The following is an 11,474-nucleotide window of genomic DNA, read 5'->3' as shown; positions in this document are numbered from 1 at the left end:
GACAGCAAAACTGGAGGCGGAATTTAAAGCGCTAAGGTGGATCAGTACGGGCACGTCACCGCACAGCAGAAACAGCGCCTGTCCGCTCTGGATCACAACAAGGTAGCGATGCTATTAGTTTTTTTAGGCATATCAAGTTAGCCAAAGTCAATCATAGCCTCCCTAGACCATGGCAATACAATTAACATCAATGATTTAAGATTTTGTTCTAGTTGCCTCCTCATTTAATAATGTTGATTTCCTTTCAAGCCTGGACGATCAACTGTAGGCTGTTGTAACGGTAAGAAAATAAGTAAATAATGTAGGCTATAAGCTATATATACTTTTATAAAAAGCTTTACATGAACTTAATTAAATAATAATGAAATCAAATGAAATAAACAAATATTGAGTCGTCTTTGGGGATCTGAAAGCTCAACAATCGCCCTCATGTTGAATGCAGTAGAGTGGGCTGCAGGAAAGGGTCGGGTCACGTTCCTCTCCATATGGCGGAGTTAGAGCAGGACAGCGCCTCGAGTGCGACCTCTGCTGGCCAGAAGGGGAAGATGAAGATGCCGCACCCGTTACTCCCTGATCCCAAGATTGGACGTCTGACTTCCATCATTAAGAAAAACCCTAAATTAAAATAAAGAAAAAGACATTCAGTTTTTTTATATTCAAAGAACAAGGTTGGGCTCTTTCAGATTAAAAATGTATTGTTTGAGCGAGACCTGGACAATTGAAACACGCTAAGAACATATAAGAAAAACTGTAAGATAGGAAAACGGTTAAAATAACTTTCAGATTTCGTAAGAAAAAAAGAAAGCAGGGAAGCTGTGTCCATGTGATTTGTAGTTTCATCCAGAATAGGCAACTTTTCTATGCATTTGTGCTAAACCATGACGTCAGCTCAGCGCCATAAATTATCCATACCAAGTGTGTTTTAATTGACACATAAGTTACATCATAAAAGATGACCCTCACAGTTGTGGTGAGCCTGAATCGATCTGTGGTGTGCGGTGGAGGCTGAGCATGACTGATGTTCATAGTAGAGCCATTGATCCACACCGCCTCAGACAGCTGAGGTCAGGGACATAATAACTGCTCTGCATGCTATATGTCCCCAGAGTACCGCGTTCCACCCCCTCAATGGAGAGAGGGGGGGGTGTAGGGGGATAGAGAGAGAGAGAGAGAGAGAGAGAGAGAGAGAGAGAGAGAGAGAGAGGTAGGGAGGGGGAGAGCGAGAGAGAGAGAGAGAGAGAGAGGTAGGGAGGGAGAGAGCGGGAGAGAGAGAGAGAGAGCGAGAGAGAGAGAGAGAGAGAGAGAGAGAGAAAGAGAGGTAGGGAGGGAGAGAGCGGGAGAGAGAGAGAGAGAGAGAGAGCGAGAGAGCCCAAACGGGCCGCATGAGGTCAGCATAGACATCTGCCTTGATCCCCCTACCCTCATCCCTCTCCTTTCCCTCCCGCCTTCCCGTTGTATCCTCAGAGAACAGAGCAGTATGGCTCAGGGGTGGGGTCAGGTGAGGTGGGGCGAGGTGTATCTGTCTCACCTCCCTGGCATCCTGTACCATCATGGAGCCTGTGGTTGGGGCTGCCACAGGATTAACACCCTACCACCTCCACCCGCATTACCCCCAACCCAAGGTTCCAGAGGCTGGGTTGGTTTGGGTGGGGTTAGGTGGTGGGGGGGGGGATATCTTGGGCACCACCCACGGTATAACATTACCCTATGTTAACACTAACATAACAGCAGGGCTTTACCTGGCTAAAGGCCGGCCCAGTAAGTAGCCACGCACAGTGACGCAGAGGCAAAGACCCGACACACACACACACATACACATGTCCTAAATTGTTCGTCACTTCAGTGAACCCCGATGCCCTGTTCCCTTGAGGATCTGGTGACGTAGGTACTGTCCTTTGAATGAATGGATGGAAGGTCTGGTCTGCACTGAGACAGAGAGAGACACAGGGCACTGCTGTCTGCTATTGTGTAGAGGGCCAGCCTAAATTATGCTCTCTAGCTCATGAATGAGTTGTAAAGCTTGAGATTTATGAAACCAAAACCCAACCTTATCTTTACATGTTTCTTTTTTATTAGGGGTAACAAGCACAGACAAAAACATGGAATTATTCTAGGAAAAGGCAAATTGTTCTTCACAGACAGAGAGAGGATTTCATTTCTGAGCACAGGGAGAAGTCAGACGCACAGAAACACTCAAGATTGAGACGACAACAGGCATTAGCAAAAAGGATGTATCATTGTATTTCAATATTTCTTTGTGATGGATTCAACAGCCCAATCTTTTTGGACAGCACCATTTATTATAATCTGTTCTCCTCTTTAGTTGGCAGAGTGGTGTGGATCTCTGGAGTGAGTGAGCGTGTAAAGACATGAGCAACAGATTGGACCGTTGACAGAACCAAGATTTGACAAGCAGATAAAACTCACAGTCCATTCCTCCATTAACAGCGAGGGGACTCTGAGCTGTTCTGCCATCCATAGGGCCAATTGGTATTATTCACCTGGCGGCCATCTTGGTTCTACGCACCGGCTGGGTGATGGACCTGAATGGGGTCCCATCACCCTGCTGGTTTGTAGAATCAAGATTGAACCAAGATGGCCGCCAGGGGGATAAGGCCCATGAGGTGGGTTGGACACTGGTGGGTTGGACACTCTTCAACTAGACTAGGTCAAGGTACTGGGGAAGGGGTAAGTTGGGGCTAATCCTGGTCCTTCTCCTCCCCGTGGGTGATGACGTGAACCAGGTTTTTGTAGTCCAGGTTCCCGGCCACATCTGGGGGAAAGGCGGCGAACATCTGCTCCATCTAAATTAAAGAACCCGACCCAAGAACCATGAATGATGCACCACCAGCAATGCAATGAGTTTAGTTCCTACTGACATGATGATGAGCCAAGAGAGTCGTGCACTCAGATGACGTGTTACCTCCTCGGGGGTGAACCTGTCTGCTTGCGTTGTCAGCATCTGTGTCAAACTGGATGAGGACAAGAACGTCAACAATGTGGACGGCATGACTACAGGACGGCTTCCAAAGGTATAATAATTTGTCGGTGATATGTGGTTTTGGACCTGTAATGATAATAATACGAGACCGCATTACGGATAGTCAGAACGACGGTGTAGTCTCTACTCACTTGTCCTTCCTCAGCACTCCTGCCGCCTCGGGGTCGAAGACTTTGAATGCGTTAAGAATGGTCTCCTCTGGGTCTGCACCTAGAAGAGAAGCCCAGGGACAGGGAGTATGAATGAAGTGAAAGGACATTCTCCTCCGCCGCTTCTTGTTCCGTTCATGTCCACCATACTGCTTTACCTTTGAGCTTCTCCCCGAACATGGTGAGGAAGACGGTGAAATTGATTGGACCGGGAGCCTCTTTCAGCATCTCATCGATCTCCTCCTGCTTCACGTTGAGGCGACCTGTGCACACGACGAGGGGGTGATTGAGTAGCTCTGGGAACCGTCGGCTGTTTTACACATCCATCTTTATTGCAGTACAGATATAGATATTTGACTAAGTAGACCTGGTTGGCAGGACATAGCGTAGCTCAGAGTGAGAGAGAGAGGGGTGAACTTGGAGAAAATGTTTCTTTTGAAACCGAGGGCTTCTGCTTATTCGAGCAAGAGTGTCCGCTACTCTAGTCACCCACAGCCAAACGTAAGAGCTAAAGGTAGTTTGCGAATTAACCAGCAGGCAACACGCGAAGATGATCTAATATAAATACACTTTAAGTGGACCATCAACATTAACATTATGACATCATGATCCTGTAACAGTGACTCACCCAGAGCCGCAAAGGTGTCCCTCAGGTCGTTCTTGTCTATGAATCCATCTCTGTTCTGGTCCATTATAGTGAAGGCCTGGGGTCAAAGGCACAATATTAAGCCTTACATCTTCCAATTTCTTGTCATTTTCTTGTACAAAAGCCATGCTCGATGTCTCTATCTGTAGCTGAGAGGGAAACATCTGAATGCTCAAGCATAAGTTAAAGAAAAAGGATGAAAAACACATCTGATGAAACAACAGGCCTCAGCTTGGTTACTCAATACTCCAGAGCATCCCTCTATTAAGCAGGGAGGAGTGGAGCAATAATAAACTGTGATTCCTGGGGCTTTTGGCTGGTATTCAGGGCATGCCCAGCGGCCCTTGTGTGCAACCTAATCACTGATGACACTTATGAATGGCTGGCCCCTATTGGCCCTCATACCACTCATACCAAACGCCTCTGTTCCCCTCGTACCAGGGACTGGGAGCAGACAGGTGGGCATTCCCGCACCATGAACTAAGATCCATGGAAACGGAGCACGGGGAGCAGGTTGGACGGGGAGAAAACAATTTCAAGAGTCCTCTATTTCCAACGGTCTCTTCTAAAATACTTTGGTGTCCTAATCCTCAGCTGTGGCCATTGTTCTTTAGTGTCGGTGTTGTGTATCAGCCCCTGCTCTGTTCCACTCCTGCGGCTTAAAGTTCACAGCATTGTGACAAACAATGGAGGGGGGGGGGGGGAATCAAAAGGCAATGAAACTTTTATGGCTAGATATCAGAGATATAAATATATTCATAGATAGCCAAGTCTGCAAGATGCTGATCTTGTCTCTCTCACCTCCTTAAACTCCTGGATCTGGGCCTGCTCAAACATGGAGAACACATTGGAGTTGGCTCCGTCAGCTGACCTCTTCTTGGCTTTCTTAGGGGCCTGAGGAAACATGGAGGTGGAGGAGCAACAGGGAGGTATAGGAGTATGGAGGTGGAGGAGTAAGGAGGTAGAGGAGGAGTAGGGAGGTGGAGGAGTAAGGAGGTAGAGGAGGAGTAGGGAGGTGGAGGAGTAAGGAGGTAGAGGAGTAGGGAGGTGGAGGAGTAAGGAGGTAGAGGAGGAGTAAGGAGGTGGAGGTGTAAGGAGGTAGAGGAGGAGTAAGGAGGTAGAGCAGGAGTAGGGAGGTGGAGGAGGAGTATGGAGGTGGAGGAGTAAGGAGGTAGAGGAGGAATAAGGAGGTAGAGCAGGAGTAGGGAGGTGGAGGAGGAGTATGGAGGTGGAGGAGTAAGGAGGTAGAGGAGGAGTCAGGAGGTAGAGCAGGAGTAGGGAGGTGGAGGAGCCACAGGGAGGTTGAGGAGGCGTATGGAGGTGGAGGAGTAAGGAGATGGAGGAATATGGAGGTAGAGGATGAGGATGGAGGAGGAATATAGAGGAGGAGTACGAGGTAGAGTTCATGTAAGATGAGGGCCAAAAGATACATGGACACAAACACATCTATCATGGGAAAAATCGACCAATATTCTATAACCCTACCTTTCTATGAAGTTTCCCTGTATGATAGTACTGGAAGAGTTTGGGATGTAAACAAATGTACACGTGTGTCTAGGTGTATCAGAACATTAACGGATGACATTGTAGAAAACCTTCATCTTGATAGTACCTAATTTAGCGAGCAATTTAATCAAACAAGCAAACAATAACAGCACTTGCATGTTCACCATTAATAACCTTACATTGAATAAGCCAACTCTAACCGTATTCTTTAATGTTAGATGTTAAAGCTTATTCAATGAATATGCATAGCTTATTCAATAATAATGACCCGCACTCTTTCTTTAATAAGAAAAGTGTCAGTGTTGAGTAATATTAATATTAACTTTCCGCCAGAAATTATTGTAACCTGGCTATAACAAAAAAAAACACTTTGAGCAATTGTTGAACCATAACTTATTAATCATTTTCAATAAAAAACCTTTGAGTACACAAAATAGAACATTTAATACATGAAGCATTTAACATGAACCAACTCAGCTTTACTTGCATTGTTATTCAATGGGAGATCCAAGAAGAATACATGAATCACATAAATTGGACTAGATCTCCTGCTATGTTTCCAGTGGTGGATGATAAAAGAGAGAGACTCACCATGGCTGAGACAGGCAGGAGGTCAGGCAGACAATAGGGCCGGTGAACAATGGCCACTATTTAGGTGGCCTTTTGTAGCCCCCAATCCACAGAGCCACGGGGCGATATTTATAAACCATGTCCTCTTTAGGAAGTGGCAGGTAAATGATGCTCTCTCTCTCTCACACACACACACACACACACACTACAGCACATACAGTATGAGATTCTCCCTCAAAGCGCATACTGACTGGCAGACAAAGGGACCCCCCCACCCCTTCCATTCCTCTCTCTCTATGTCTTTATCTGGTGGCCGTGTACCTAAAGGTTAGGATTGCTAACCTTGGCTTACAGTGTGGAACAATAGAGAAGGGTTTAGGATCAGGTTAGGGTATCATGTCATGAGCAGGAGCTCTGAAGGAAAGGGGTCTTCCAACTCCACAAGACCACCTTTGCTACATACAGTACGCCAGTCCAAACAGTTGGAGTAGAATGGAGTAGAACAAGTTTTTCGGTTAAATCAAGTTTTATTGACGAGATTAACCATTTCAACCAGAAATCATCTTGAAGCGAATATATATTTATAAAAAATAAAGTTAAATATAGCAGCCCACAATTCCACAGCGATGTTCCTAACTTATACAGCCACATAAAACAAGGGTTGAGGATTAAAAGCCTTTGGATTGTGAAGTAGAATAATGGAGTTGTTTAAAGATAAACACATCTCAAAGCACGTAAAGCGGTGACGTCTCCATCCATCGGAGCGTTGATGGAAGAGGCAATCACAGCCAGGGCAGCACTTATCTGCTCATTATTTGTAATTTATAGTCCTGTCAGAGGTGTGTGTGTGTGTGCGGCGTGACTGGCATACACATGCCTACCTTTCACTAGTATGTTACGGGCACCTTCCCAAACACACACTTACATATCACCACCTCCAGCTCTGTTTGGCCCTGAACTACTAACAGTTCAAACTATTCGGGTCAATAATTACGTAAATAATCCTAATTGTATGTCAAATAAAGAAAATGTAATCTCACCATTCATGGTGTTAAAATTGAAAAGGAACACAGCCGTTGTTGTTTCATCAAGGTGGGACATAAGGCCAACGGTTGTCTGTGTGTGTGAGGACGGGATTTGTAGTAGTTGGCCCATAATAACAGAGCCTTATGGTATATGTTCACTACCTCCCCCCCCACCCCCACACTCCAACCTGGGCTGCACACTTGACTTGCTTTGATTTTTGTCAGACCAACAGAGGGTCAGAGTGAGTGAAAGGATCACGTCGTACACAGGAGTGATTAGGGTGTTGAGGAATCAACACCCCTGAACAAGAGCACCCAGGGACCGAGCCTTCAGGGAGGGGATCAGGCCCCCCAACGTGTGACATTCCCAAGTTTGACAGGGCTGACACTGCGAACACCATCTTACAATGTGCCAACTGACTCCACAAGTTCACAAGTCCTCTGGTATGAGCCATGGCAGGGGAAAAGCAATGGTTGAGGCACTAATTAAACAGTGTGCGTTTGTGTGTGTGGGGAGTGGGAAGGCCCTGCGCTGTGATCTAAATACAGGCAATGAAATCCTCTCGCAGAGCCACTGTGGGCCTGACCGGCTTCTGCAGCAGATGTCCCCACATTCTAGTGTGTATGATGAGCACTGTATTAGCCGTCAGCGTTTCTACTGTGTAGCCTGTTCTTATTATACACAGCCATGTAGTGAGGTCACCTGACGAAGACACACACACACACACACACACACACACACACACACACACAGTCTTTTATGAACCAATCAGTGATCAGCATTGGATCTAGAATGGGGGTCCATTGTCACAGTGGAGCTGTGTCTGTATATGTGGCTGTCAGCCACTGGGATCAGATGCCTATAAATAGTGCAACGAAATAAACCAGCAACCAAAAGAGACAACGCACCACTTTAACAGCTGTCCTTTGTGCCGCCGAAGATGTGCAGGCCTACGGTAAGCTAGAAGAGAAAGCCATGCAATAAAAATAATAAAAAATACGAAACAGATTCTCCACCTAAGCTCTATCTGCTTAAAGAGATTCTGCAATATGGATTGGAAAAAAAAACAGGTTTAGCCCATCAATCAAACCCAGACAAATCCTGCACTGATATCCCACCACAAGTGTCAACAAGAAGCACAAGAGAACATACAATTGGGTATAATATTTTATATTCTGTGACAAAAACTCTACAATGGACGCTAATAAAACGTCCGTCAGCAAACATCAACATCATATCGAGCTTTTTGTCATGGAGCGAAAAGAAAAGATAAAGACAAATCGAACTAAAGAGATGCTGAGTCTTGTGGGTGTCGCTAAGCCTCCTTGCAGCGAGACGACAGAGATACATTAAAATACTTAATAATACGGATGTAAATCTGCCCCCCCCAGCGACACCAAGGGAATGGATAGCCCCCCTTCAGATACAGGAATGTCGTCTTAACAGAATACCATTACAACAGTTGTGCAATCTGTAGTGATGGGGTCGCCTTTGATCGGACACATGTTGACCACCGGTCGTCAGTCTTCCAGGCTTTGGTACATTCAAAATGTTCCCTTGTAGAAATGAAATGAAAAGTCGTGGGGTTTGGCGTACACACACAGGGCATGGTTAAAGCAATGGCACCTCACGTGTTCATATTCAACAGGAAAAAATACAGATCAAATATATCATTTGATGATAATTTATAAGTGATTGGGTGGATCATTGTCATGGACACTACATTATATATATATTAGGAATGATTGATTGATTGATTGATTGATTGACATGGGTCAAAGATCTTTTTTAGGGAATTGGTCTGCGTTTAACAATTCATGGACTCAAATTAATTAAGCATGGGGCTAAGGTGCAGGGGATAAAGTGGAATCAAATAGAAGAGAATCGGGGCGTTCAATGCATGTCTTAAAGTCACTTCCCTTGATTAGCGTGCTTCGTAGTGATCAAAGAGAGTGTCGACACACCCTAGACGAGGCAGAAGCAGCTCTCTCCTTCACCTCAGATATACATACCCATGCCGTTTATCATTCAGTAAAAACAAATACTATGTTCATCTTCAACTTTTAACAACAATTTGGGCTATATACAATATCGAGGAGCATGGTGCAGAAAGAAATGCTACTATGTTGTAAGCTTCACTCATGATTTTTTTGTTTAACCCCGTTCCCCTCCCTCATAGCTAGCATATATATTCGCCATTGACAGATGGAAGTGCATATTCAAGATAAAATCACTAACTTGATTCAAAGACATCGGAACATATATATTTAAAATAATATTAATTTTTGACATTCAAGAGGACACATAACAATCACTTTTTGTTTTCTTTAACAAAAATAGACATGGCCTCTCCGGCCTTGAAATTCCTTCTCAGTACGTATAAAATTAAGTCTGCCTATGTACAAACAAAGTAGAGCGCTCTGACGACTAAGAAAGGTTCGACTGTAGCGGAGGGACGGTGCAGCCTTTTGCCAGGGCAGACATCTTCCAGGGACGGGGGGGTTGGGTAGGGTAGGGTGGGGTATGGTTGGGGTAGGGGTTGGGGTGGCATGAACAAGGCAGGGATTCTGTGACGCTTTTGCTCCAGCCAAGCCTTTCAAAGTCCTCACACCAAACGACCGTCTTCAGGGGGACACGGGGGTTTGGGATAGGTTGATGGTGATGCATGTGTGAGCCGTGTCAGGGCCTGGCTGGAGCAAGAGCCTCACAGAGCTGCCGACACGACTGTCAGCTGATCGGTGCGTGGACGGAGAGAAGGATAGAAAACGCTCAAATCATACGAATCGCTTTCATTAGGGTCCACCTCTTGCATTTTAAAAGTGCCTAATGGTCTGATGAACCCATAGCATTTTGGCATTGTTTTTTTTCCTTGTATGTATTAATAAAATAGGGTTGCTACAGCTGTGCTTATTGGGAGTCCTTCATGACGTCTGCAGGGGGCGACCGAAGGGCGGGAGACCCGTTACGCCCTGTCAACCACCACCCAGCAGGTGAAGCTAGTGACATTATACAACCTGATTCCAATGACATCTGTGTTTTACCGCAGTCGTCTGGCTCTCTCGACGAGCAGCTTGTCCTGTGGGTGTCTCTCGCTCACTCGCTCTCTCCCTCTCAGATAAAACATTGTGTGGCAGTGTTTCATCATGCCGTCTGTGCTGTTGCCGGGGGTAACTGCGCTCCCGCCCTCGGCCTCCCCTCCCCCCACTTGCAGAGATCAAGAGCTGGGTGTAGGGCGGGTGCGCGGAGTACGGTGGTGGTGGTGGAGGTGGTGGTGTTGGTGCTGCAGACGCTCAGACGGACGACTGGTCCCACACCTGAGACACGCGTAGACACGAGCACATGGAGATGGAGAACATTTGGTTTGATCAACAGTTTTGCCACATATATATTTTGTAGGACGTGTGCACATCGAGACGTCACACAAGCGATTAGTGGTAGTTTGGTTGTGGCTAAGATTCTTTAGGCTAGTGGTTCCCAACCTTTGACCTTAGGTGTACCACTAAATTGTCATCAGGATCCATGGCGGATCTTCTCATGACAAACGATAATGGATGGTTAAATACACAGGCAGTGGCTGAGCAAATAGTGCCAGGGCACCCTCTACATACAATTATTACTGCAAGAATTCCCCAGCCAGTAACAATGGAAAGATAAATTCAGCAACGCTGCTTATGTGTGCTTATTTAGCAAACACAAATGAACAGAAAACATAAATGGAAAACATTGTTATGGAAAGCATATGATGGAATGTACAGAGCTACACTATTTTTTTAATAATAACAAGCCATGAAACTATAATTATGGGACAAGATTTATAATATATTTACTTTCAATGATCTAGATTATTTATTCTCTTTGTGTAAATGTGTCAATATCTCTAGAATAAAATCTCACGTACCACCTGGAGTACCACAGGTAGAAAACTACTGCATTAGCCAATTAGTTGGCATATACAGGACCTTTATGAGAGCCTTAACCATTACATTTTTAAATGGGTCAACAAATATCTATAGCATTCAAGTGAGCAATCTCTCCCGTGACCCCACATCAGGTTGATAAACACTGATCGAGTGTTTTATGCAATCAACAGCAGATCGATTACCTTGATGATCATCTTTATCTTTAAAAACATGTTATAATCATCATCATCATGTTTGCACTTATAATTAACATCATGATAATTATGATCATCACTATGTATCAGCATCATAATTATCAACTTCTAAACCTCATCATGATAATAATATGTAAAGACATGATAAGCCAATTATTATATTCATGAACAGTATGTATAAACATCCAAACCCATCATGATCAACAGCATGCATAAAAAACCAACCCCATTCATTATAATCATAATCATTAGTATCAAACATCATAACCCCATCGTGAAAATCATGGTCATCAGTATGTATCAAACATCATCACCAAAACATCATCAGCATGTATCACCCCCCAGACCCTATCATGATAACCATGATCCTGAGTATGTATCAAACATTATAACCTCAACATCATAACTCCATCATGATAACCATGATCATCAGTATGCATTAACATCATAACCCCATCATGA

General features: G+C 44.9%; 2 protein-coding genes across 5 annotated transcripts in view; both read right to left on the bottom strand.

Moving 5' to 3' along the window:
* Positions 1–2,699: 2,699 nt before the first annotated feature.
* On the bottom strand, positions 2,700–5,919 carry myl2a (myosin, light chain 2a, regulatory, cardiac, slow; the record flags this gene model as incomplete). Of its 2 annotated transcripts, XM_079747362.1 has the most annotated exons (7): positions 5,894–5,919; positions 4,598–4,690; positions 3,779–3,854; positions 3,309–3,413; positions 3,133–3,211; positions 2,924–2,972; positions 2,700–2,804 (listed from the first exon to the last, which is right to left on the bottom strand). In XM_079747362.1, exons 1-7 carry the CDS (start codon positions 5,894–5,896, stop codon positions 2,700–2,702), a joined length of 510 nt encoding a protein of 169 aa, XP_079603488.1. In that variant the 5' UTR covers positions 5,897–5,919. The 2 variants fall into 2 exon arrangements, with proteins under 2 accessions (XP_079603488.1, XP_079603489.1); XM_079747363.1 differs by lacking the exons at positions 3,779–3,854; positions 5,894–5,919 and having other exon boundaries at positions 3,309–3,444; positions 4,598–4,684.
* Positions 5,920–8,052: 2,133 nt separating this feature from the next.
* Positions 8,053–11,474, bottom strand: part of cita (citron rho-interacting serine/threonine kinase a) — a 41,076-nt gene continuing 37,654 nt past the window's right edge. For all 3 annotated transcript variants that reach the window (XM_079747998.1, XM_079748000.1, XM_079747999.1), the window contains exon 48: positions 8,053–10,212. In XM_079747998.1, coding sequence (XP_079604124.1) covers positions 10,189–10,212 — 24 coding nt within the window. In that variant the 3' untranslated portion in view covers positions 8,053–10,188. The remainder of the gene's footprint in view (positions 10,213–11,474) is intronic.

The sequence above is a fragment of the Pollachius pollachius genome (genome assembly GCF_949987615.1).
Source record: "Pollachius pollachius genome assembly, chromosome: 12".
In the NCBI taxonomy this organism is placed as follows: Eukaryota; Metazoa; Chordata; class Actinopteri; order Gadiformes; family Gadidae; genus Pollachius; species Pollachius pollachius.
This window is presented reverse-complemented; position numbering and strand designations above follow the sequence as displayed.